The sequence below is a fragment of the Macaca thibetana genome, chromosome 13 (genome assembly GCF_024542745.1).
Source record: "Macaca thibetana thibetana isolate TM-01 chromosome 13, ASM2454274v1, whole genome shotgun sequence".
NCBI lineage: Eukaryota > Metazoa > Chordata > Mammalia > Primates > Cercopithecidae > Macaca > Macaca thibetana.
Window position 1 is genome coordinate 75,056,762 of NC_065590.1, and position 27,862 is coordinate 75,084,623.

The 27,862-nt window shown below is 40.4% G+C and overlaps 2 protein-coding genes across 5 annotated transcripts in view; one reads left to right on the forward strand and one right to left on the reverse strand.

Annotated features, from left to right (window-relative positions):
• The window catches only part of DPY30 (dpy-30 histone methyltransferase complex regulatory subunit), a 937,477-nt gene that overhangs the window by 800,381 nt on the left and 109,234 nt on the right, over nt 1-27,862 (forward strand). The window lies entirely within an intron of this gene.
• SPAST (spastin) overlaps nt 1-27,862 on the reverse strand; it is an 89,823-nt gene that overhangs the window by 5,661 nt on the left and 56,300 nt on the right. For all 4 annotated transcript variants that reach the window (XM_050754140.1, XM_050754139.1, XM_050754138.1 and 1 more), the window contains 9 exons: nt 21,435-21,509; nt 19,644-19,715; nt 11,020-11,095; nt 10,693-10,784; nt 10,469-10,548; nt 5,724-5,766; nt 4,263-4,342; nt 2,636-2,706; nt 1,204-1,244 (listed from right to left, as the gene is read on the reverse strand). In XM_050754140.1, the coding sequence (XP_050610097.1) occupies nt 1,204-1,244; nt 2,636-2,706; nt 4,263-4,342; nt 5,724-5,766; nt 10,469-10,548; nt 10,693-10,784; nt 11,020-11,095; nt 19,644-19,715; nt 21,435-21,509 (630 nt within the window). The remainder of the gene's footprint in view (nt 1-1,203; nt 1,245-2,635; nt 2,707-4,262; nt 4,343-5,723; nt 5,767-10,468; nt 10,549-10,692; nt 10,785-11,019; nt 11,096-19,643; nt 19,716-21,434; nt 21,510-27,862) is intronic.

A 27,862-nucleotide genomic window follows, 5' to 3' on the forward strand; every position in this document is an offset into this window, starting at 1 on the left:
AGGATTAACCTATAGTTACAGGTTATTTTTATAATGTATAAAACCCCACAAGCTTCATATAATTTGTTTTTTTTTTTTTTTTTTTTTTTTTGAGACAGGGTCTCACTCTGTCACCCAGGCTAGAGTGCAATGGTGCAATCTTGGCTCACTGCAACCTCTGCCTCCCAAGTTCAAGTGATTCTCCTGCCTCAGCCTCCCAAGTAGCCAGGACCATAGGCACGTGCCACCATGCCCAGCTAATTTTTTTCTATTTTTGATAGAGACAGGGTTTTGCCACGTTGGCCAGGCTGGTCTTGAACTCCTGACCTCAAGTGATCTGCCCACCTCAGCCTCCCAAAGTGATGGGATTACAGGCATGAGCCACCACACCTGTCCCATAGTTTTCTTCTGTTTGGTCTTTACATAATATGATTTGATAGAAAATGACTTAATGACTATGTATATATGTTTTGTCCATTACCAAAAAAAATTTGACTGAGACTATTTCATAGGTTCCATATTTTGAAATGAAGCAAAGTTCATTTTTTCTAGCTTCTAATCAACTAGAAAAATCCATTAAAAAAAATTAGTCCCAAGCACTCTGAGAGGCTGAGGCAGGAGGATTACTTGAGGCCAAGAGTCTGAGGCCACCCTGGGCAACAGGGAAAGACCCCATCTCTACAGGAAATTTAAAAATTAGTGGGGTGTTGTGGCACTTGCCTGTAGTCCCAGCTACCAACAAGTTTGAGACAAGAGGACTGCTTGAGATCAAGAGGTGAAGGCTACAGTCAGCCATGATTGCACCACCGCACTCCAGCCTGGGAACAGAGCAAGACCCTGTGTCTCAAAAAAAACAAAAAACAAAAAACAAAAACAGCCAGATGCAGCGGCTCAAGCCTGTAATCCTAGCACTTTGGGAGGCCGAGTTGGTTGGATCACTTGAGGTCAGGAGTTTGAGACCAGACTGGCCAACATGGTGAAATGCCCTCTCTACTAAAAACACAAAAATTAGATGGGCTTGGTGGTACATGCCTGTAGCTACTTGGGAGGCTGAGGCAGGAGAATCGCTTGAATCCAGGAGGTGGAGGTTGCAGTGAGCCGATACTGTGCCAGACAGTCTCAAAAAAAAAAAAAGAAAAAAAAAAATACACACCCACACACTCATATGTATATGTCCTACAATACAGAGGACCAAAACAAAGAAAATATTGTAAAATACTATACCTCACTGGCAGACATATTCTTCACCTGTTCTGGTTTTAGTTCTGTAAAATATAAAAGTCAGGCACTTAAAAATATATAGATTTTGCAGTTTAAATTGTTGAAGGGCAAAACCAAGTACAATGATCTAAATGTATCTATTCAGTACAAATCATTATATTAAAAGAAAGAGACACATGTTAACTTTGAGAGCACATACAATTTATAAATGCTTAGAGGAGAATATTCCTTCTTAGGAATAACTGGAAAGTGTTCAATTTCTTGCATATTGCCAAAAACAATAGTTTACAAATCTGAAAGGGAACTTAAAAGAATGCAACTTGTTCTTTACAAAATGCATTAGTCTTTTTGTTTTTACTCTATACTTTATGTACTTTTCTTTTCTTTTTCTTTTTTTTTTTGAGACAGAGTCTTGCCTTGTTGCCCAGGCTGCAGTGCTCGGCTTAATGCAACCTTGCCTCCCAGATTGAAGAGATTCTCCTGCCTCAGCCTCCTGAGTAGCTGGGATTACAGGCACGCACAACCACACCTGGCTAATTTTTGTACTTTCAGTAGAGATGTGGTTTCACCATATTGGCCAAGCCTGATCTCGAACTCCTGACCTCATGATCCAATGATTTAATGTATTAAATCAGTTGTATTAATTAATGTATTAATCAGTTGTATTTTCTTAGAACATTTTGGCTATTCTAAGGTAGACAAAATTTGGGTTTACAAAAGATTCGCATCCATTAAAGTACAGAAAATGGCCGAGTGCAGTGGCTCACGCCTATAATCCCAGCACTTCGGGAGGCCAAGGTGGGAGGATTGCATGGGCCTAATAGTTTGAGACTAGACTGGGCAACATAGGGAGATCCTGTCTCTACAGAAAAATATAGTAAGTTAACCAGGCCTGTTGGCATGTGCCTGTAATCCCAGCTACTCGGAAGGCTGAAGTAGGAGGACCACTTGAGCCTGGAAGGTCCAGGCAGCAGTAAATCATGGTCATGCCGCTGCACTCCAGCCTGGGTGGGTAGCAGAGTGAGGTGCTGTCTTAAACAGTAAATAAATAGTCCAGGCACGGTGGCTCACACCTGTAATCCCAGCACTTTGGGAGGCCAAGGCAGGCTGCTCACTTGAGCCCAGGAGTTCAAGACCAGCTTGGGCAAGTGAAACCCTGTCTCTACAAAGAAAAAAAAATAATGATCCAGGCATGATGGTGCATGCCTGCAGTCCCAGCTACTGGGAAGGCTGGGTGGGAGAATCACCTGAGCCTGGGGGGTTCAAGGCTGCAGTGAACCACGATTGTGTCACTGCACTACCGCCTGGGCAACAGAGTGAGACCCTTTCTCCAAAAGAAAAAAAAAAAAACTCTTGGCAGAGTTTTTTGGACTTCTTAAACTTCTAAGGTGGTGTAATAAATAGTTCTAAATGTTTCAAGCTCTTGTATACCTACCTCGGATAGGACCCAGTGCTGCATCTTTTGCCAAAGCCGTTAGGTCACTTCCTGAGTATCCATCAGTCATTCTGAGGAAGGGAAGGAAGAAACAGCAAATTATTTCCCCTTTTTTTTTTTTGAGACGGAGTTTTGCTCTTGTTGCCCAGGCTGGAGTGCAATGGCATGATCTTGGCTCACCGCAACCTCCACCTCCTGGGTTCAAGTGATTCTCCTGCCTCAACCTCCCAGGTAGCTGGGATTATAGGCATGCGCCACCACACCTGGCTAATTTTTTTTTTTTTTGTATTTAGTATAGATGGCGTTTCACCATGTTGGTCAGGCTGGTCTCGAACTCCTGACCTCAGGTGATCCACCCGCCACAGCCTCCCCAAGTACTGGGATTACAGGCGTGAGCCACCTCACCTGGCCAAACAGCAAATTATGTTCATCTCTGCAGATTTAAATCTCCATATAATAAGAAGGTAAAAACTAGTTTCCCTTTGTCAGCAAACCCATAGTTAGGAGGTTTGATTTTAAGGGAACAGAAAGGCCCATTTGCTGAAAATAAACAAAATAGTATACTGCTGTTTCCCTGTAATGCCTCAAATTTTAATCATTAGAACTATTCCTTTAGATTAAGGCATACTATCTCCAGAGGCTTCATTAAATTGTAAACATGTCACCTGGAAAGGTAACATCTATAAACTACTGTGGCCAACTGACACATAAACACAATTACTTCTCTAATTAGTGTTTATCTTGGCAAAGAATACTCTCTTGATGGGGTAAGGGACAATCAATGTACATTTCTTTAAATATGGGGATAGACAGAAAGGTCTGGAGTAGAAGGTATTTCCAAGTAATTTGTTCTTTGGTTATAGGTATCTGGGAACTCAGAGTTCTTATTAAAATCATTCAATACTCACATACTCGTTGAATACTTTAAATTACTTTATGACATTTTTCAGGGAATAAAATTCATGAGCGCATCTCCTATACTCAGTTTCTACTTCACACTGTTCATAAAGTTTAAGATTATTCAAATAGCTGAAATTAAAATTATTAAAATTATCAAATAATTAAAATTATTGAAATAGCTGAAAACTATTCAGCATAATGCAAAGAACAAGTTTATATAAAAAATCCGTGTTAGTGTGAGCAATATGAAATGTTAAAAGTTTTTTTTGAACAGGGTCTCACTCTGTCACTCAACCTCCACCGCCTGGGCTGAAGCGATCCTCCCACCTCAACCTCCCAACTAGCTGGGACTACAGGTGTGTACCACCATTCCTGACTCATTTTATTTTTTATAGAGATGGGGTTTCACCATGTTGCCCAGGGTGTAAATGTTTAAATTACTTTAATACCACTTACAGGTTTAAATAAATTTATAAAAAGAATATACTATCATCATTAGATATTTAGGTCATATCTTGCAGAGGACACAGTAAGTGAAATTTAGATTCCACATATATATAAGAATAAGACGTAAGAAAAAGGCAAAGGAGGTAGAGGATGAGACAAAAAGTCTTCTGTAAATGAATTACTCATTTCATACTTAAGATTACTTTAAATAACTAAAAAGATAATTATTTACAAAAAAATAAATAAAAGCTGTGAGATAAACCAAATCCAAATTACTCACCTAGCAAGTTGTGCTAGTTCTTTTTGGGTCAATGGACTTCCTTGTTTACATAACAGATTTTTAAGCAAAAGTAGTCTTGTCTGCAAAATATTAAAAAATGATCATTCAGTCTAATTTAATATCAGAATTAATGATTCTTTTTTTATTTTGAGACAGGGTCTTGTTCTGTTACCCAGGCTGCAGTGCAGGGCACAATCATAGCTCACTATAGCCTCAACATCCTGGGTTTGAGCAATCCTCCCATCTCAGCCTCCCGAGTAAGTGGGATCAAAGGCACGTGCCACCATGCCCGGTTAATTTCTAAAAAAGTATTTGTAGAGACAGGGTCTCCCTATGCCACCCAGGCTGGTCTTGAATTCCTGGCTCAAGCGATCCTCTCACCTCAACCTCCCAAAATGCTGGCATTATGGGCGTGAGCCACCACACCTGGATAAAAACACAGCAATAAATATTCTGCTGCAAAAAAAAAACCAGTTTTACAGAGGTATGAATTCATCTACTATGAATTTCACCCATTTTAAGTGTATAATTCAATTAGTTTTAATACATTTATATAATTGTTTAATCATCACCACAATCCAGTTTTAGAACACTTTTTAGTTCACTCATACCTGTTTGCAGTTAATCCTCATTCCCAACTCTCACCCTGACAACCCACTGATCTGCTTTATGTTTCTAGAAATTTACACTTTCTGGCCGGGCGCGGTGACTCACGCCTGTAATCCCAGCACTTTGGGAGGCTGAGGCAGGCGGATCACAAGGTCAGGAGATCAAGACCATCCTGGCTAACACAGTGAAACCCATCTCTACTAAAAATACAAAAAATTAGCCAGGCACATGCCTGTAGTCCCAGCTATTCAGGAGGCTGAGGCAGGAGAATCACTTGAACCCGGGAGGTGAAGGCTGCAGTGAGCCAAGATCACGCCACTGCACTCCAGCCTAAACAACAGAGCAAGACTCTGTCTCAAAAAAAATAAATAAATAAAAATAAATAAATAAATTTACCTTTTCTGCATATAAACAGAATCATATGATATGCGACATATATCATCTTGCTTCTTTCATTTACAATGTTTTGGAGTTTCATTCATAAAACTTAATATATGAAGTGAGTATGCAGCATGTATAATGGATAACAGTATCCATTAAATGAATATACCACATTTGTTTATTCACCAAAAGGAACATTTTAGATCATTTGTAGTGCTGGCTATTATTGATACTGCTGCTATAAAAATTCTTGTACAAGTCTTTGTGTAGACATACATTTTTGTTTCTCTTGGGTAAATTCCTAGGAGTGAAATTGCTGGGTCTGACAGTAAGCTTATGTATATCTTTTTAAGAAACCACTAAACTGTTTTCCAAACTAGCTGTACCATGGATTGGAAGACTTAATATTGTCAAGATGGCAGTTCTTGTTTCTGCTTTAAAACAAAAAAAAATTCAAACACAGATACATACCTCCTCATTTGGTAAAGACACATATACCCGTTTGATGAAACGCCTAAAAAAAAAAATCCAGCACTTTTAGAAATATAATTTTGAATTTAAAGCTGAAGCAGCAAATGACAGGAAAAAGCTTTTAAAATATAATATTCAAGGCATTGGAATGCATTTTGGTAGTTATCAATGTAAAAATATTTTTGTTACTCTTTTAAAACTCTAGTTAATGTTTAAAAATCCTTAATTTGGTATTGTTAGAATTAATCATTTACGTATGTATATGTTTTTAATAGCAGTAATGCTTTAAAACAAACAAAATATCTGATAGAAGTAGATCTCCTATCTTCTTGAATCTGAAAAAAACTAAAATCAGCAAGGATAATAGAAACAGAAACGTACACTTCATCAACAAACTAGGTAATATTTGCGGAACTAAAATACATAAAGGTGAACTGCCTAGGGCAGTGAAAATTACACTGACAAAGGAAGACACACAAAGGATCTGCTGCTGAAGATCATGGACATGACTGTCAGAATACAGTTTTCCTCCCCAAAAGAGATAGCACACCCTAAAGGGTTATAATAAAGCCAATCCCTCCACATTTAAACAAGCATATAGGCCTGGCTCTGCAGACCATGTAAACCCTAACTGATAGCATAGGAATGGCAAGGAAGGTGAGACTGAACAAAGAAACTCTAAGACGAATTATCTTTATAAGAAGGCATCTAACAGTCTGGTGGGAAGGCAATGTCTTGCAGTGACCAATATTTTTTAGTAGAAGAATAAATCAACCCTATCTCTTATTTACACACACATATACTTCATTATTAGGTAGGGCTTCACTGTAAGTGAGGGAGGCTGCATGTTAGTTTAGAGTATACATGGACTACTCAAGATACCTATCCCTTCCCCTACAATATCCTTCCAAAACTAGGTTTTCCAAGAAAACTCTTTTATTCAAAGAAAAATAATAAGCAAAAAGAAAAAACCAGGACAGAGCTCATTAAACAAACAAAAAAAAACCTGCCCCCAAAAAGAGCAAACAAAACACAACAAACATAAACTAGATAAAATGAAGAACATGCATGAGAAGATTTTGCCATAGAGCAAATTAAAATTATGACCAAATATCTTTCCATGAAATAAAATAATTTTAAAAGAATTTTTATTTTTTTATCCTTAAGTTTTTTTTATAGATATGGAGTTTTGCCATGTTGGTGAGGCTCGTCTGGAATTCCTGGCCTCAAGTGATCTGGCCTCCCGAAGTGCTGGGATTCCAGGTGTGACCCACCATGATGCCCAACCAAAGAACCGTTTTCTTTTTTTTTTTTTTTTTTTTTTGAGACAGAGCCTTGCTCTGTCCCCCAGGCTGGAGTAAAGTGCCCCAGTCTTGGCTCACTGCAACCTCTGCCTCCCGGGTTCAAGCGATTCTTAGCCTCCTGAGTAGCTGGGATTACAGGTGTGTGTAACCACACCCAGCTAATGTTTTATATTTTTAGCAGAGACAGTGTTGTGCTATGTTGGCCAGGCTGGTCTCGAACTCCTGGCCTCAAGTGATCCACCCTCCCCAAAAAATTGTTTTCTATGAAACAAGAGCCCAGTGAAATGTAAGAGTTTACGGAAATAACGTATAGATGCTCAAAGAAATAAAACAGAAGATGAAAAGTAGAATAACAGAGGTCAGGAAAGTAATGAATAAAAAACCACCAAGGAAAGAAGAGTTAGAAAAGATACAGCACAAAGGAGATTAGATACTAACCCAGTAAGAAATAAAGGCAACAGGCTTGGGAAAAGAGAACAAAACAAAAAGACCTAAGAGTTTAAAAGGATTAACAAGAAAATTGCAAAAAGACCTAAGAGTTTAAAAGGATTAAGAAGAAAATTACAGATAGGGAAAACAAAAGGATGCAACATAACACATAATTTATGTGCAAAAGAAAACAGAAAAATGAACTAGGAAAAAAAATTAAGATACCATTTAAAATAAATTTCCCATTTTAACGATATTTATTCTTCCAATCCATGAGCATGGAGTGTTTTTCCATTTATTTGTGTCATCTCTGATTTATTTTAGCAGTGCTTTACAGTTCTCCTTGTACACGTTCTTTAACCTCTGTCATCAGCTGTATTCCTAGGTATTTCATTTTCTTTTTTTATTATTATTATTTTTTTAATTTTGGAAATGGATTCTTGCTCTGTCGCATCCAGGCTGCAGTGCAGTGGCATGATCTCGGCTCACTGCAACCTGTGCCTCCTGGTTTCAAGCGATTCTCCTTCCTCAGCCTCCTGAGTAGCTGGGATTACAGGCACCCACCACCATGCCTGGCTAATTTTTTGTATTTTTAGTAGAGACAGGGTTTCACCATGTTGGTCAGGCTGGTCTTGAACTCCCGACCTCAGGAGATCCACCTGCCTCAGCCTCCCAAAGTACTGGGATTACAGGCGTGAGCCACCGTGCCCGGCCGGTATTTCATTTTCTTTGTGGCTATTGTAAAATGGGATTGTGTTCTTGATTTGATTCTTAGCCTGGACATTATTACCGTACAGAAACGGTACTAACTTTTTGTACACCAATTTTGTATCCTGAACCTTGGGGTAAAATCATTTATCAGTTCTAGTAGCCTTTTGATGGAATTTTTAGGGTTTTCAAAGTATAGAATCATATTGCTAGTGAAGAGAGAATGATGACTTATTTTCCTATTTGGATGCCTTTTGTTTCCTTCTCTTGCCTGATTTCTCTGGTCGTAAAACGACCATACAGCCCAAAGCAATTTACAGATTCAATGCTATTTCTATCAAACTATCAATGTTATTTTTCACAAAATTAGAAAAAAATTATTCTAAAATTCATATAGAACCACAAGTCCAAATAGACAAAGAAATCCTAAGCAAAAAGAACAAAGCTGTAAGTATCACATTACCTGACTTTAAACTAAACTATACAGCAGCCCAAACAGCGTAATTCTGGTATAAGACCCACAGGCCAAAGGAACAGGATAGAAAATTGAGAAATAAAGCCACACACCTGTAACCATCTGATCTTTGATAAAGCTGACAAAAACAAGCAATGGGGAAAGGACTCCCTACTCAATAAATGGTGTGGGGATTACTGGCTAGCCATATGTAGAAAAATGAAACTGGACCCTTACTTTTCACCATATACAAAAATTTAACTCAAGGTGGATTGAAGATTTAAATGTAAGATCTCAAAGTATAAAAATGCTAGAATAAAACTGGCTAAGTCCCCAAATGCAATTGCAACAAAAATAAAAATTGACAAGTGGGGCCTAATTAAACTAAAGAGCTTCTGCACAGCAAAAAGAACCATCAACAGAGTAAACAGACAACCTACAGAATTGCATCCAACAATGGTCTGATATCCAGAATCTATAAGGAATTCAAACAATTGAACAAGCTAAAAACAGACAACCCTGTTAAAAAATGGGTACAAAGGAAATGAACAGACACTTCTCAAAAGACATATGAGGGGACAACAAACATGAAAAAATGCTCATCATCACTAACCATCAGAAAAATGCAAATCAAAACCACAATGAGATATCTCACACCAGTCAGAATAGCTATTAATAAAACGGCAAAAAACATCCCATATTGTCTAGAGATTGCGGGAAAAAGTAAAAAAATAACAGATGTTGGTAAGACTGTGGAGCATATGTACTGTTGGTGGGAATGTACAGTTCAGTCATTGTAGAAAGTAGTTTGAAGATTTCTCAAAAAACATAAAACAGATCTACCTTTGACCCTGCAATCCCATTACTGGGTATGTACTCAAAGGAAAATAGATCATTATACCAGAAAGACATGCATTTCATGTTTATTGCTGCACTATTCACGACAGCAGACATAGAATCAATCTAAATGTCCATCAATGGTGGACTGGATAAAGAAAATGTGGTACATACACACCATGGAATACTATGCAGCCATAAAAAAGAATGAAATAATGTCCTTTGCAGCAACATGGATGGAGCTGGAGGCCTTAATACTAAGCCAATTAACGCAGGAACAGTAAACCAAATAGCTCATGTTCTCGTAAGTGGGAGCCAAAAATTGAGTACACATGGACATAAACATGGGAACAATACACACTGTGGACTACTACATGGGGGAAGAAAGGAGTGAGGTGTGAGTTGAAAAACTACCTACTGTACACTATGCTCACTACCTGGGTGCAATATAATCATGTAATCCATCCAGTAAAGAGAGAAAAAAATCAAGTTAATTTACAAATTTGAAAAAATCAATTTGGATTCAGACTTTTATACTACTACAGCCAATCCTAGAAACAATGGGGCAATATTGTAAATTCCTTGGGAAAGGATGCCCAAGAATTTTATGCTGAGCCAAACCGTCCTTCCAGTACGAAGGGAATAAACTGGCTCAAACACACAAGAACAGAAAACACATTTTCCATGAACCCTGCTTTGATCATCTTCTCATGAAGCCCAATAAAAGAGGGTAAGAATCAATTCTGAAGTGTAAAGATAATTTAATGCAACCCAGAAGAACTGATCAATTTACCTAAAACCATAACTAAACCTTTACTAGACTAATTCTCCTGATATCAAGCAGTTGACCTCAAAATCCTTATGTAGTTGGTAACAAGAGGCTAGAGGATAGTACTGGAGGAAAATAGTGAATTTAGTCTTAAAACTGAGAGTAAGGAAATAATATGTAAGATGGACACATGAGTATATACTGTCTGTAATAAATGCATGTATTTCCATATAAATCTCCCTACCTGAGAACAGCCTCGTCAAGCTCTTGTGGCCTATTAGTTGCACCCATTACAAGTACTCTGTCATCTCCAGCAGACTGTACCTACAAGCAAAAAATCTTTTTTCAATTCATTTAGAAAAGTAATAACAAATATAAAGATATTTGTAATTTTAACATTGGCCATTCAATAGGAAAATATATATATGAAAATGCTGCCACATTAAAAATATCATAATCAACACTTACACCATCAAATTCTATTAGAAATTCAGTTTTTAGGCGTCTACTAGCATCGTGCTCCCCTTCTCTTCTTTCACACAAAAGGCTATCAACTTCATCTAGAGGAAATACAAGTATGAGACTTTAATTAAAGACCAAGCTATGTGAATCATCTGAGATTAATCTAGTTTACTACTTAATAATATAGTGGGTCCTATTAAATTCATTAGACAGTCTTTAAGCTTGCCCTTCTTTAAAACTTCTTCCTTCTGAATAATGTTTCCAATCATATCTTTCCTATTTGGAAAGGGAAATTTCACAAATAGTCAACTTAGTTGGAAAATATGTTCTTACCTATAAAAATTATAGAAGGCTGAAGTTCTCGAGCCACAGCAAAAAGAGCCCTCACCAATTTCTCTCCTTCTCCCACCTAAAACAAGGCATTATATTGTTATACACGTAAAATGCAACATTATTCCAGTTTTTTAAATTTTATGTTGAAAATCTAGCACACAGGAATTTAATTTCCCTTCCTTAAAACAACCAAAGATTTGGTTTGAGAAAGGGGACAGTATTACTGAACCATTCCTTACAATTTTAGACAATAGACTGTGATTTCATACAGTCTGGTAAGTGCTTTAAAAATTCATCTGTTTTGCTTCACCCTGCATTCCTAAGACTTGAGAATGAAATAGCTATTCGATCAAGGATATAACTAGTGAGAAAAGGGGAAGACGAGGGAAGAGAAAAAAGACACTGTACATATTCTTTAATCCCTAGATTACAGGGTATATTTACAGAAGCAAGTAAGTTGGAATGTGCTCTCCTAAACAAAACTTTCTCTATTAAGAACATCGTGAAAAGTCATTCACACATAAATATCAACATTTCTTTCTTTTTTTTTTTTTTGAGACAGAGTTTTGCTCTATAGCCCAGTAAGGAGTGCAGTGGTGCAATCTTGGTTCACTGTAAATTTTGCCTCCTGGGTTCAAGTGATTCTCATCCCTCAGCATCTCAGGTAGCTGGGATTACAGGTGCCCACCACCATGTCTCGCCAATTTTTGTATTTTTAGTAGAGATGGGGTTTTACCATATTGGCCAGGCTGATCTCAAATGCCTGACCTCAAGTGATCCACCTAAACTTGGCCTCACAAAGTGCTGGAATTACAGGCATGAGCCACGGCGCCCAGCCAGTAAATATCGAAATATTTCCAGATAGTCCAGAAGGTCAGTGAACACCCCTTGAGACACTCCCAGGTGCTGACACCATACAAAGGCCATTTTATGCACCAAAGTAATGAAAGAGTCATGAGGTCTGTGATAATCTACAGTAAAAATTTTTCTGTCCTCTAGGTGGCATTTATTATTTTTATTGAAGATTTAACTAAAAACAAAAGAAATGTCACCAGATTTAGAATAATCAAAACAAATATTCTAGGCTGGGCGTGGTGGCTCACACCTGTAATCTCAGCACTTTGGGAGGCCAATGCAGGCAGATCACAAGGTCAGGAGATGGAGACCATCCTGGCTAACACAATGAAACCCTGTCTCTACTAAAAATACAAAAAATCAGTCAGGCGAGGTGGCGGGCGTCTGTAGTCCCAGCTACTTGGGAGGCTGAGGCAGGAGAATGGTGTGAACCCGGGAGGCGGAGTTTGCAGCGAGCCGAGATCGCACCACTGCACTACAGCCTGGGCAACAGAGCAAGACTGTCTCACATAAAAAAAATAAAAATTCTCAGAGCTGAAAGAAATCTCAAAAGATCATCTCTTATGACATTAACATTTTACAGATGAAACAGGCCTAAAGTGATACTTTCTTAAGGCCAGTTCAGGATATAAAAGTTATGCTAGAGGCCGGGCACGGTGGCTCATGCCTGTAATCCCAGCACTTTGGGAGGCCAAGGTGGGTGGATCACCTGAGGTCAGCAGTTCGAGATCAGCCTGGCCAACATGGTGAAACCCTGTGTCTACTAAAAATACAAAAATTAGCTGGGCGTGGTGGTGCATGCCTGTAATCCCAGCTACTCGGGAGGCTGAAGTGGAAGAACTGCTTGAACCCAAGACGCGGAGGTTGTAGTGAGCCGAGATCGCACCACTGCACTTCAGCCTGAGGCGTAAAAGTGAGACCTTGTCTCAAAAAAAGAAAAAGCTAGCCTAGAATCCCTATCTCCTAACTTCCACGACAATACTTTCCATTATACCATGTGCATAATGTGGGTAAACATGCTTTAATAACAACTTGAAGACCAGGCACAGTGACTCATGCCTGTAATCTACTAGCACTTTGGGAGGCTGAAATGGGAGGATCATTTGAGCCCACAAGTTTGAGACCAGCCCTGGCAACACAGTGACACCTTGTCGCCCAAAAAAAAAATTTTTTTTTTTTTTTTTTTTTGAGATGGAGTCTCGGCTCACTGCAATCTCTGCCTCCCAGGTTCAAGCAACTCTCCTGCCTCAGCCTCCTGAGTAACTGGGACTACAGGCACCTGCCACCACACCCCGCTAATTTTTTGTACTTTTAGTAGAGACAGGGTTTAACCATGTTAGCCAGGATGGTCTCGAACTCCTGACCTTGTGATTCGCCTGCCTCGGCCTCCCAAAGTGCTGGGATTACAGGCGTGAGCCACCGCATCTGGGCCTCCAAAATTTTTTAAAATTAGCTGGGCATGGTGGCACATGCCTGTAGTCCCAGCTACTTGGTATGCTAAGGTGGGAGGATCACTTGAGCCCAGGTGGTTGAGGCTGCAGCGAGCCATGGTCATGCCACTGTACTCCAGCCTGGGTGACAGAACAAGACCCTGTCTCAAAAAATAAGTAAGTAAATAAATAAATAAATAGAATAATGGCTTGTAAAATTTCACATAGGAAGTAAAATGTGATCAGGAAAATAGGTGCCATTTTATAGTTACTTTTAACTACTTTAGAAAATTGAGAACTTTTTTTTTTTTTTTTTTTTTGAGACGGAGTCTCGCTCTGTCGCCCAGGCAGGAGTGCAGTGGCCAGATCTCAGCTCACTGCAAGCTCCGCCTCCCGGGTTTACGCCATTCTCCTGCCTCAGCCTCCTGAGTATCTGGGACTACAGGCACCCGCCACCTCGCCCGGCTAGATTTTTGTATTTTTTAGTAGAGACGGGGTTTCACCGTGTTAGCCAGGATGGTCTTGATCTCCTGACCTCGTGATCCGCCTGTCTCGGCCTCCCAAAGTGCTGGGATTACAGGCTTGAGCCACCGTGCCCGGATGAGAACATTTTAAGTACTATGGTTTATTAAAATATTTAAAGAAACTTACAAAAGATTTTACTTAGCAGAGATAATACAAGATAAATATTACTGCCCACATGGAGACCATCTTCTAGTGGAGGTGACAGTTAATATTACTAACTTCTCCGATTTTTTTTTCCTAGTTTTTAAATCTAGCAGCATACTGATGCACTGAAGACCAAACTTTACATTTTGAAGACTGTGTGGAAAAACACTGTAAACTGGCTAGAACTATGTGAATGTTTTTTGTTTTTAAATAATAGACAAGCAGATTAATTAACAGTTCGAACATATAAGAAAAATGTAAAAACTAAATCTATTTGTGTAAAAAAGCACAACTACAACTACATGCAACAATCCGGATAAATCTCATAAATATAATTCTGATGAAAGAAGCCAAATACACATACACACAAAATCCTACATCATTAGATTTATATAAAGCTCAAAGGCATGTTAGCTTTGTCTATGATGTTAGCATAGTGGTTTTGAGAGGAGTAGATAAAGATGGTGGAGTGCCTGGAGGGATTTCAGGGCCACAGGTAACAAACAATTTATTTCTTGACCTGGGTGGCGATTTTGAAAGTATATTTGCTTTGTGGTAATCCACTGAGCTGTATACTTATGCTATAAATACTTTTCTACACATAAGTTATTCAATAAACAAGGTTAAACAACAATACATGTTAAGATATGTATGTAACTGATTTTTTGTGGAAAATAATCTAGATATTTTAATAACACAAATGTTGTCCATGACTATGATGCAGTTCCTCCCAAAAGCTTTCTCAAGATATATCATGAGACGGAACATCTATATAACATTAGACAATGCTTTTTTTTTTTTTTTTGAGACGGCGTTTCACTCTTGTTTCCCAGGCTGGAATCGAATGGTGCAATCTCGGCTCACTGCAACCTCCGCCTCCTGGGTTCAAGCGATTCTCCTGCCTCAGCCTCCCGAGTAGCTGGGATTACAGGCATGTGCCACAATGCCTGGCTCATCTTTTGTATTTTTAGTAGAGATAGGGTTTCTCCATGTTGATAAGGCTGGTCTCAAACTCCTGACCTCAGGTGACCCGCCCACCTCAGCCTCCCAAAGTGCTGGGATTACAGGTATGAGCCACTGCGTCCGGCACAATGCTTCCTTTTTAAGTCTTCAAAATCAGGTCACATCTGAGGTAAAATATTCAGTTCTTATCTAGGCATACTGACAAACTGGCATGAGACCACAGAAAGACAACTAAAATAATGACTATTCTGGGGGCTGCGGGGAAGCGGATATAACATTAAGTTCCTATATATTTGAAAGGCTGTCTCATAAAAAAAAAAAAAAAAAAAAAAAAAACTAGAGTTTTGTTAAATCAAGTATGTAAAAATTAGAAAAAGCAGATTTCAGTTAGACATAAGGAAAAAATTATATTAGCTAGTACTGCCAAAATGATAGACTAGACATTTCAATTTTCTTTTTCTTTACTTTTTTTTTTTTTTGAGATGGGATCTCACTCTGTCACCCAGGCTGGAGTGCAGTGGCATGATCTTTCGCCTCATAGCAAACTACCTCCCAGGCTCAAGAAATCCTCCCACTTCAGTCTCCCAAGTAGCTGGGACCACAGGTACACACCACCACGCCTGACTAATTTCTTGTATTTCTGGTAGAGACAGGGTTTCGCCATGTTGCCCAGCCTGGTCTTGAACTCCTGAGCTCAAGTGATCCACCCGCCTTGGCCTCCCAAGGTGCTGGGATTACAGGCATGAGCCACTACACCCAGCCTCAACTTTCTTTTTTTTTTTTTTTGAGACGGAGTCTCGCTCTGTCGCCCAGGCTGGAGTACAGTGGCCGGATCTCAGCTCACTGCAAGCTCCCCCTCCCGGGTTCATGCCATTCTCCTGCTTCAGCCTCCCGAGTAGCTGGGACTACAGGCGCCCGCCACCTCGCCCGGCTAGTTTTTTGTGTTTTTTTAGTAGAGACGGGGTTTCAACCATGTTAGCCAGGATGGTCTAGATCTCCTGACCTCGTGATCCGCCCGTCTCGGCCTCCCAAAGTGCTGGGATTACAGGCTTGAGCCACCACGCCCGGCCCAACTTTCTTAAAAGTAAACTTGCTTCAAGATATTCAGGCAGTATCAGAATTGGGGGTTAAGGTCATGAATGCTATGTTGTTTCCGGAAACATGAAGATGAAACAGAGTACTCTTGAAACAAGTATGGATAAAAGAGAATGGTTGCTGTAGGCCGGGTGTGGTGGCTCATGCCTATAATCCAGCACTTTGAGAGGTACATGCGGGTGGATCACGAGGTCAGGAGATAGAGACCATCCTGGCTGACATGGTGAAACCCCATCTCTACTAAAATACAAAAATTAGCCAGGTGTGGTGGCTGTAGTCCCAGTTACTCGGCAGGCTAAGGCAGAGGAATTGCTTGAACCCAGGCGGCGGAGGCTGCAGTGAGCCAAGATTACGCCACTGCACTCCAGCCTGGCGACGAGCAAGACTCCATCTCAAAGAAAAAAAAAAAAAGAGAGAATGGTTGCTGTAATATTTTTAATGAAAGACCACACTCACTGGAGCTCAAATCCTAGTTTCCCACTTCCTGGTTATGAGATCCTGGACAGATCACTGAACTACTCTGTAATTCCCTACTTAATAAAATAGAGGTATGAGAATAGTATCTATACCTCATATGATTATTCCACAAATGTTTATTTGTACCTACTCACTGCCAACTGAAAATGGAAGTGAAGAACACGTGATGATAGTCTCTGCCTGCATGGAGACCATCTTCTAGTGAAGGTGACAGTGATATCAGATACAATTAAAATAATCCTATCAATGAATATGAATTTCAACTCCAATGAGTATGACAAATGAGGTGCAAGTGGTGCTAGGAGAATAATAAGGGGGAATAGTTTGGAGGGTCAGGGAAGGTTGTAACATTTCCGCTGGTATCTGAAGAATAAGTACAAATTAACCACAAGATAGTGTTACTGAGAAAGGAAACTCCATGAAGAGGAATCCCACCACAGGAAAAAGCATAACAATATTTGAAGAACTGTCTAAAGAAGAGGGAGTCTTAGCAAATAGACTTCAAAAACTATGGGTCTAACACCAAGGCTATCTCTATCATAGTGATGGAGGGAGGCTACTTTAGTCCAATGCCATAACAACTATGGTCAACATGTCAAGTTTGCCTTTAACTCACAGCTCATTATACAACCTTACAAATAAGTTTCCCATACATGTCTATAGTTACAGGCAGAGAGCATGCTGTTCATAGCAGCTAGACAACTCGGATCTCATGTCTGTTCCAAAGACATAGATCTGCTCTTGGTGTACTGATAAAATCAAGTTGCTTTCTCTGCAAAACTATAGATAGCAAAGTTATCCTTTGAGACTCTCATGGAAAGAGGCTATCTGGATATCATGTAGTGATGACCTCTGGATTCACCTCTGGATCTTTTTTTTTTTTTTTTTTTTTTTTTTTTTGAGATAGAATCCCAGTCAGTTGCCCAGGCTGGAGTGCAGTGGTGCCATCTTGGCTCACTGCAACCTCCGCCTCCTGGGTTCAAGTGATTCTCGTGTCTCAGCCTCCCGAATAGCTGGGATTACAGGCGCATGCCACCAAGCCTGGCTAATTTTTGTATTTTTAGTAGAGATGGGGTTTTGCGATGTTGGCTGAGCTGGTTTTGAACTCCTGACCTCAGGTATCTGCCCACCTTGGCCTCCCAAAGTGCTGGTATTACAGGCGTGAGCCACTGCGCCTGGCCTCACCTCTGGATTTTGGTGCAACAAATGCCAACACTTCAAACTTTTACAGGTAACATGTTCTTTCATCAGAGATTCACATTTCAGTTTAAGTATTTTTGCCAAAACACTTCCAACCATAAAAGTTCGTTTTGTTTTGTTTTTGAGATGTGATCTTGCTCTGACGCCCAGGTTGGAATGCACTGGCATGATCGTGGCTCACTGCAGCCTCAACTTCCTTGACCCAAGTGATCCTCCCACCTCAGCCTCCTGAGTCACTGGGACCACAGGTATTCACTGGCACGTCCAGCTAAATTTTTTATTTTTTGTAGAGATGGGGGTCTCACTATGTTGCCCAAGGTGGTATCAAACTCCTGGCCTCAAGTAATCCTCCTGCCTCAGTCTCCCAAAGTACTGGGATTACAGGAGTGAGCCACCATGCCCCCCTTGTTTTGTTTCTTTGAGACAGGATCTCATACTGTCACTCAGGCTGGAGTGCAGTGGCATGATCACAGTTCACTGCAGCCTCAAACTCTCAGGCTCAAGAGATCCTCTCACCTCAGCTTCCCGAGTAGTGGGACTACAGGTGCATGCCACCACGCCTGGCTAAACTTTTTATTTTTTGTAGAGATGGGGTTTCACCATGTTGCCCAGGCTGGTCTCAAACTTCTGGGCTCAGGTGATCTTCCTGCCTTGGCCTCCCAAAATGCTAGGATTATAGGCATGGGCCATTGTGCCCGGCCAATCATAAAGGTTTTGATAAAGGCAAACAGAGACTAAGGTATCTTTGGGAGGAGGAGGGGGCAACCAAGAGAAAGGGAGAGACGGAGAAAGACAAAGCAGTGTAAGGTTTGACAGAAACTACTTCATAGTTTTGCAGTGCATCAGTTATATTTACACACCAGTTCTGCACACCAGACAAATTACTCTCTTTAAGCACTGTAATTATGCTTGCCCTACCCCAAAACTAGACTGAGCACTTGTTTGAATAATACTATAGGGTCAGCGGAGGGTGAATGGAAAAAGAAAACTAAATTATAAACAATCAAAACAAAACAGGGAAAATCTACTGGCCAGGTGTGGTGGCTCACATGTGTAATTCCAGCACTTTGGGAGTCCAAGGCAGGAGGATTGCTTAAGCCCAGGAATTCGAAAGTAGCCTGGCAACATAGCGAGACCCTGTCTCTATTAAAACAAAAAAGTTAAAAAATTAAAACAGGGAAAATCTTGTGTCATATTTTAGATCAGAATCAGAAGGTCAGAAATACTCAGTTTATGCCATCAGATCTGTGTTCGTATCTGGTGGCTCCTTGAGATAAAATCCACTTTACTTGAAGCTTAAGTGGAAAGTGACAGTATTTGTTAATGGGTTGAACTGTGTTCTCCAAAAACGTGTTGAAGTCCTATCCCTAGTACCTATGAATGTGACCTTATTTGGACATAGAATTGCTGCTCATGACAAACTTAAACTGAGATCATTAGGGTGGGCCCTAATCCACAGAGGAAATTTGGATACAGAGACAGATACAGGGAGAATGCCTCATGAAGATAAAGACAGAGATGAGAGGGATGCATCTACAAGCCAAGGAATGCAAAAGATTGCCAGAAAGCCACCAGAAGCTAGGAGGGAGGCACGCAACATACACTTTCCCTCATAGCCCTCAGGAGGAAGCAACCCTGCCAACATTTTGACTGATCTTGGACTTCTACCTTCCACAACTGTGAGACAATAAATGGCTGATGTTTAAGCCAGCCAGTTTACGGTATTTTATTACAAGGCCCCAGTAAACTAATATAGTATTTGACAACACAAATGTACATAACTTTCTACTCTGAAGATTGATATTCATCATATGCAAATAATAGATATAAAACTCCTAGGAAAATATTTTCATGAAATATTATTACCATCTATAGTTAACAGTAACATTTAGACAGTAACTTAAAATATGACAATATTGGAAACAGAGCACTCACATATTTTGAAGTTAAACTTGCAGCACTTATATTAAAGAAGGTTGCATTCGATTCTGCAGCTACTGCTTTAGCCTTTAAAAATCACAAGAGCAAATATGAAATTAGTTCAATATATTACATTTAAAAGATAACCATATTTACTGATTTAAGTACTAGAAAAGATTCTCTAAAACTGTAAGCTATGAGGCCGGGTGTGGTGGCTCATGCCCGTAATCCCAGCACTTTGGGAGGCCGAGGCAGGCGCATCACTTGAGGCCAAGAGTTTGAGACCAGCCTGGCCAACAGGGTGAAAACCCGTCTCTAATAAAAATACAAATATTAGTCAGGTGTGGTGGCACATGCCTGTAATCCCAGCTACTCGGGAGGCTGACATAGCAGAATTGCTTGAACCCAGGAGGAAGAGATGGTAGTGAGCCGAGATCACATCACTGCACTCCAGCTTGGGTGATACAGCAAGACTCTTGTCTAAAAAAAAATTAGTAAAAAATAAAAATAAAACTGTAAGGTATAATACAATCCCCAATACATAGCAATCAATGTGTTCCTTTCTCAGTAATATGGACAGGTTACAGGAAGAGCTGTGCTTCTTTCTGTTCTCCTCCTGAGAGAGAATGAGTAGAGAGATTTAAAAAAAAAAAAAGAGACACTGTTATTCTCTTCTCTTCTTAGATATACAAAGATAACTGCTTTGAGAAAGACAAACATCTAAGGAAAAGTTACTCTTTCCCTGTTTGTTTTTTCCATCCAGGAGGGCTATGCAGAGGAAAGAGGTATCCAGAGCCTGACAAAAACTTCTGGCAAAAGAATACTTAAAAAAAAAAAAAAAAAAGCTATAACATACTGATTATTTAAATAAAGTTGTTATGATAGTAGAAGCAAGTATCAGAGGTTAGAAAGATACTCAATAAGCCAGGCACGGTGGCTCAAGCCTGTAATCCCAGCACTTTGGGAGGCCAAGACAGGAGGATCACGAGGTCAGGAGATTGAGACCATCCTGGCTAACATGGTGACACCCCGTCTCTACTAAAAAAATACAAAAAACTAGCCGGGCGTGGTGGCAGGCGCCTGTAGTCCCAGCTAGGGAGGCTGAGGTAGGAGAATGGCGTGAACCCAGGAGGTGGAGCTTGCAGTGAGCTGAGATCCAGCCACTGCACTCCAGCCTGGGCGACAGAGCAAGACTCCGTCTCAAAAAAAAAAAAAAAAAAAAAAAAAGAGAAAGATACTCAATATAGTAAGGTAAGCTCTTCCAAAGTAAAAATTGTATTTAATTTACAAAAAACAATGACAATCACACTGTCAAATTTAACCAACCAAAAACACACTACTGAAGATAACATACATGGTTCTCTATCTACTTCTACATTGAAAAGTAGCTGAAAAACTTAAATGTGTATCAGCCATAGGCAATGGCTCACCCCTGTAATCCCATCACTTTGGGAGGCCCAGGTGGGAGGATTGCTTGAGGCCAGGAGTTCGAGACCAGCCTGGCCAACATGGCGAAATCCCGTCTCTGCCAAAAATACAAAACTTAGACAGGTGTAGTGGCGTGTGCCTGTAATCCCAGCTACTTGGGAGGCTGAGGCAGGAAAATCACTTGAACCCAGGAGGCGGAGGTTGCAGTGAGCTGAGATCACTCAAAAAAAACAAAACCAATAAACAAAAAAACCCCAAAAGTGTATAATAGCAAAAAGCAAGTCATAAATAATAGGATCAGGGACAAGATAAAGTTTCTTTTTTTCATATTATCCCAGATATCTCAACAGAAAACTCGAATTTGAAGAGAACTCTTACCAGCATTGTCTTCCCATTCCCAGGTGGACCAAAGAGTAACAGTCCTCTGGCAGGAGCTCTAAGCCCTGTGAACAACTTAAAAAGACATACTTCAGTTTACAACTGTGATTCTAGAGACACTTTAAGTACTCTTTGTCATCTAAAAAGCATCCTTTTTTCAGTAGCATCCTCCCAAACAGAGCTGCCCACAGCTTTAAAGGAAACACATAATCATAAATTAATGTAATAATTAAAAACAGCTTGGTGTGGTGGCTCACACCTGTAATCCCAGCACTTTAGGGGGCCAAGATGGGAGGATTACATGAGCCCAAGAGTTTAAGACCAACCTGGGCGACATAGGGAAACTCTGCTTCTACAAAAAAAAAAATTAGCTGAGTGTGCTGGATCGATCGCCTGTCCTCCCAGCTATTCAGGAGGCTGAGGTGGGAGGATCACTTGAGCTTGGGAGGCCAAGGGTGCAGTGAGCTTTGATCACGTCACTGTACTCCAGGCTGGCTGACAAAGTGAGACCCTGTCTCAAAAAAATAAAACAAAATGAAATAAAACCAGTGGTAAAAATGAAAGCAGACTTTCATACTCCTCAGTGGTAAAAATGAAAAGACTGCTTAAACAAGAGAAATTGAACACAGGCATGTTTCTCTACTTAGAAATCCCCCCAAATAATACTAAATGAATAAAAAAGATATGAATCTTCCAAACAAAAACAGAAAAGGAGATTAACACAATGAATTCCCACAAAATGGAGAACTGATAAAGTGTGGTAAATCATTTAGCAGAGCTTAAAACCTAAATGCCTACTTGTGAAGGGATACCTAGATACAAGAAGCACGCTGACGTGAACAAAAATCCTGGGAAGGTTCAGTAACTGGATGTATCAGGCACCACAGCAAGCAGTAGTAAGGCAGGCAGTCAAAAATGGGAAATGGCTCACGCCTGTAATCCCAGCACTTTGGGAGGCCAAGATGGGCGGATCACGAGGTCAGGAGATCAAGACCATCCTGGCTAACAAGGTGAGTGAAACCCCGTCTCTACTAAAAATACAAACAAATTAGCCGGGTGCGGTGGTGGGCACCTGTGGTTAAAGCTACTCGGGAGGCTGAGGCAGGAGAATGGCATGAACCCGTGAGGCGGAGGTTTCAGTGAGCCAAGATTGCGCCACTGCACTCCAGCCTGGGTGACAGAGCGAGACTCCATCTCAAAAAAAAAAAAAGGAAGAAAAAAAGGAAGAAAACACAAACAGGAATTGACTCCCCACTAAAGGCAGTCAAGCAGGTACCAACCCCCACCAAAGCAGGAGGCAGGAGTTTCATTCCCTAAAGAAGTAAGTCACGAGTCTCCAGACTCAGGGACACTAGGCATGGCAGGAGTCAAGGGTGGAGCCCCAGACTGAAAACATCTCACCTACACTTACTAACAATAGCGAAGGTATATGTACTTTTAGGTTGAATCATATGAAATGGCTAATATCCAACTTCAAAAAAAAAACTTCTGCTAGGCGTGGTGGCTCACGCCTGTAATCCCAGCACTTTGGGAGGCTGAGGCGGGTGGATCCCCTGAGATCAGGAGTTCAAGACCAGTCTGACCAACATGGAGAAATGCTGTCTCTACTAAAAATGCAAAATTAGCTGGGCGTGGTGGCACAGGCCTGTAATCCCAGCTACTCGAGAGGCTGAGGCTTGAGAATTGCTTGAACCCATGAGGCGGAGGTTTCAGTGAGCCGAGATCGTGCCATCGCACTCCAGCCTGGGCAACAAGAGTGAAACTCCATCTCAAAAAATTTAAAAAAATAAAATAAAATAAACTTTTTTTTAGTGATTTTAGGTTTATAGAAAATTGAGCAGAAAGTACAGAGTTCCCATATAACCTCTCATTCCTTTCCAATTTCCCCTACTCTGAATATCTTGTATTAGTGTAGTATATTTGTTAGAACTAATGAAAAAATATTCATGTATTATTATTAAATGAAGTCCACAGTTTACATTAGGGGTCAGTCTTATGTTTTACATTCTATGGGTTTTGACAAAGGTATAATGACATGTATCCACCATTGGATTATCATAAAGAACAGTTTCACTGCCTTAAAAATCCACTGTGCTCCACCTATTCATCTCTCCCTGCCTTCGCTGGCAACCAATGATCTACTTATTGTTTCCATAGTTTTTCCTTTTCCAAAACATTATATAGTCAGAATCCTATAATTTAGCCTCTTCAGATTGGCTTCTTTCATTTAGCAATATGCATTTATGGTTCCTCCATATATTTCTGTGGCTTGATATATCATTTCTTTTTATTGCTGAATACTACTCCATTACATGATGTTCCACAGTCTGTTTATCCATTCACCTTCTTATGGATGCCTTGGCTGCTTCCAAGTTTTGGCAACTATGAATAATGCTGCTAGAAATATTCATGTGCAGGTTTTTGATTGGATGTACATTTTAAACTTATTTGAGTAAATACTAAGGTGTAAGACTGCTGAACCATATGGTAAGAGTTTTGTAAGAAACCATCAAACTGTCTTTGGTTTTGTAAAAAACTGTCCAACTATCTTCCAATAGGTTCTACCATTTTAGATTTCCATCAGCAATGAATTAAAATTTCTGCTGCTCCACATCCGTGCCAGAATTTGGTGGTGTCAGTGTTTTAAATTTTAGCCATTCTAATAGGGGTGGCAGGGTGTCTTGTTGTTGTTTTAATGTGCAATTTCCCTAATGACATGATGTTGAGCAGATACTCATATGCTTGTCGTCATCTAGCTTCCTTTGTGGGTGTCTGTTCAGATATTTTGCTCATTTATCAACTGGGTTGTATATTTTCTTATTGTTGAGTTTTAAAAGTTCTTTGTATATTTTGGATACTGGTCCTTCATCAGGTAATGAATTTTATAAAGTCTCCCAGTCTGCTGTGTGTCTTTTCATTCTCCTAACAGCGTCTTACACAGAGCAGAAGTTTTAAATTTAAACAAAGTTCAACATACTGATTTTTTTTTTTCAAGGATCATGTTTTGGTATTGTACCTACGAAGTCACTGTCAAACCAAAAATTTTTCTCAGATGTTATCCTAGATTTTTCTCCTATGTTATCCTCTAGAAGTTTCAGTTCGCAAGTTACATTTAAGTCTATGATCCATTTAAGTTTATTTTTGTGAAAGTTGTCAGGTCTGTCTAGATTAACTTTTTTGCATGTGGATGTCCAGTTGTCCTATACCATTTGTTGAAAAGGCTATCTTTTCTCCACTGAATTGTCTTTGTCCCCTTGCCAAAGATCAGTTGACTTTATCTGTGTGGGTTGATTTCTAGGCTCTCTGTCCAGTTCTACTGATCTATTTGTCTATTCTTTTGCCAATGACATGCTGTCTTGATTAATGTAGCTTTACAGTAAGTCTTGAAATTGGGTAGTTTCAGTCCTCTGACTTTTTTCTTCTTCAATACTGTGTTGGCTGTTCTAGGTCTTTTGCCTTTTCATATAAACTTTAGTTTGTCAGTATCCACAAAATAACTGGCTGGATTTTGATTGGGACTGCACTGAATCAATATATGAACTTGGGAAGAACTGACATTGCAATAATAATTTAGTCTCCCTGTCCATTTACATGGAATATCTCTCAATTTACTTAGATCTTTGATTTCTTTTATGAGTGCTATAATTCTTCTCATATAGACCTTCTACAACAAACTTTGTTAGAATTACACGTAAGTATTTCATTTTATTAGTGTTAATATGAATGGTATTGTGTTTTAATTTCAAATTCCAGTTGTAGCCAGGCGCGGTGGCTCATGCCTGTAATCCCAGCACTCTGGGAGGCTGAGGTGGGTGGATCACGAGGTCAGGAGATCGAGACCATCCTGGCTAACACGGTGAAACCCCATCTCTACTAAAAAAATACAAAAAATTAGACGGGCATGGTGGCGGACGCCTGTAGTCCCAGCTACTTGGGTGGCTGAGGCAGGAGAATGGCGCGAACCTGGGAGGCGAAGCTTGCAATAAGTCGATATTGCGCCACTGCACTCCAGCCTGGGCAACAGAGCCAGACTCCATCTCAAAAAACAAACAAATAAAAAATTCCAGTTGTTCACTGCTGGTATATAAAAAAGCAACTGACTTTGTATATTAATTTTGTATTCTATACCCTGTCATAATCACTTATTAGTTCTAGGAGCTCTTTTTGTTGGTTCTTTGGGATTTTCTACATATGCCACATTATCTTCAAACAAAGATATTCATCCATTTTTTTAAAAAAATATATAGGCCGGGCGCGGTGGCTCAAGCCTGTAATCCGAGCACTTTGGGAGGCCGAGACGGGCGGATCACGAGGTCAGGAGATCAAGAGCATCCTGGCTAACACAGTGAAACCCCGTCTCTACTAAAAAAATACAAAAAACTAGCCAGGCGAGGTGGCGGGCACCTGTAGTCCCAGCTACTCGGGAGGCTGAGGCAGGAGAGTGGCATAAACCCGGGAGGCAGAGCTTGCAGTGAGCTGAGATTCGGCCACTGCACTCCAGCCTGGGTGACAGAGAGAGACTCCATCCCAAAAAAAAAAATATATATATATATATATATATATATATATGGGGTCTCACTATATTGCCCAGGCTGGTCTTGAACTCCTGGGCTCAAGCAATCTTCCTGCCTTGGCCTCTGAAAGTGCTGGGATTATAGGTGTGTGCCACCATGCCTATCCCTTAACTGTTTTTGACCTATAAAAACAGTAATTTCAGGCTGGGTGCGGTGGCTCATACCTGTAATCCCAGCACTTTGGGAGGCCAAGGCAGGTGGATCACCTGAGGTCAGGAATTCGAGATCAGACTGGTCAACATGGCAAAACCCTGTCTCTACCAAAATTACAAAAATTAGCCAGGCATGGTGGCGCATGCCTACAATCCCAGCTACTTGGGAGGCTGAGGCATGAGAATTGCTTGAACCTGGGAGGCAGAGGTTGCAGTGAGTCAAGATCATGCCAAGGTACTCCAGCCTGGGCAACAGAGTGGGGCTCTGTCTCAAAACGAAACAAAAAACAAAACAAAACCTAGTAATTTCACATGGCTCAACCTAACAGAAAACAAAGTCCTCTCCTCCCACCCATTTTCTGGGACACCAATAGTCAAGCTTGTATTCTCCAAACAAGAGACCAGAAAATTCTTTTCTAGAGAAGCGAAATAACCCCAGAAAAAAAGGACTGACAGCTATAGCCATTTGGAGAAACCTAAATAAACAGTAGGCTTGCTGCTTGATCATCCTGTGATTAATGGGCTCTCACTATCAACAATTTACTTACAGCACAGAGTCCTAATCAACTTTTTTATTGTTCCACGTAATGTAAGTGGACAACCAGAATAACCAGACATTTGAGAGAAGCTTCCAATATGAAAGAGCTTAAGGCAAAAATAAAAGAGGAGGCCGGGCGCGGTGGCTCAAGCCTGTAATCCCAGCACTTTGGGAGGCCGAGACGGGCGGATCACGAGGTCAGGAGATCGAGACGATCCTGGCTAACACGGTGAAACCCCATCTCTACTAAAAAATACAAAAAACTAGCCGGGCGAGGTGGCAGGCGCCTGTAGTCCCAGCTACTTGGGAGGCTGAGGCAGGAGAATGGCGTAAACCCGGGAGGCGGAACTTGCAGTGAGCTGAGATCCGGCCATTGCACTCCAGCCTGGGCGACAGGGCGAGACTCCGTCTCAAAAAAAAATAAAAAAATAAAAAATAAATAAAAGAGGAGGAATCTGGAAGAAACAGATAATAAAGTAAACAAAAGAAAACTTCACAAAAGCTCTCAGAGACAGAAAAGAAGACATCGCATCTATGAAATAAGAATAGGGCTGGGCACGGTGGCTCATGCCTGTAATCCCAGCACTTTGGGAGGCCAAAGTGGGTGGATCACCTGAGGTCAGGAGTTTGAAACCAGCCTGGCCAACATGGTGAAACTCCGTCTCTACTAAAAATACAAAAATTAGCCGGGCATGGTGGTGGTGGGCACCTGTAATCCCAGCTACTTGGGAGGCTGAGGCAGGAGAATCACTCGAACCCAGGAGGCGAAGGGTGCAGTGAGTGGAGATTGCACCACTGCATTCCAGCCTGGGTGAGAAGAGTGAGGCTTCTTCTCCCCTGTCCCCCCCCAAAAAAGAAAGAAATGTACAAGAGGGAAAAAGATAATATAAAGAAAATGCATCAAGCACATCATTATAAAATGTCAGAAGAGAAGAATAAAGAGAAAATCCAAAAAGCTTTGGGAAATAGAAATAAGAAGTCCAATGCTATCCTGATTCCTGATCTTCTGTCTCTAATACAAAGCAACACCGGAAGCTAGAAGACAATAGATAATGCCTTCGAAATACTCAGGGAAAATAGTTTCCAACTTAAATCTTGACATCCAGTCAAATTATTAATAAAAGAAGATAGCAGAACAAAGATATTTTCAAAACTACAGCATCT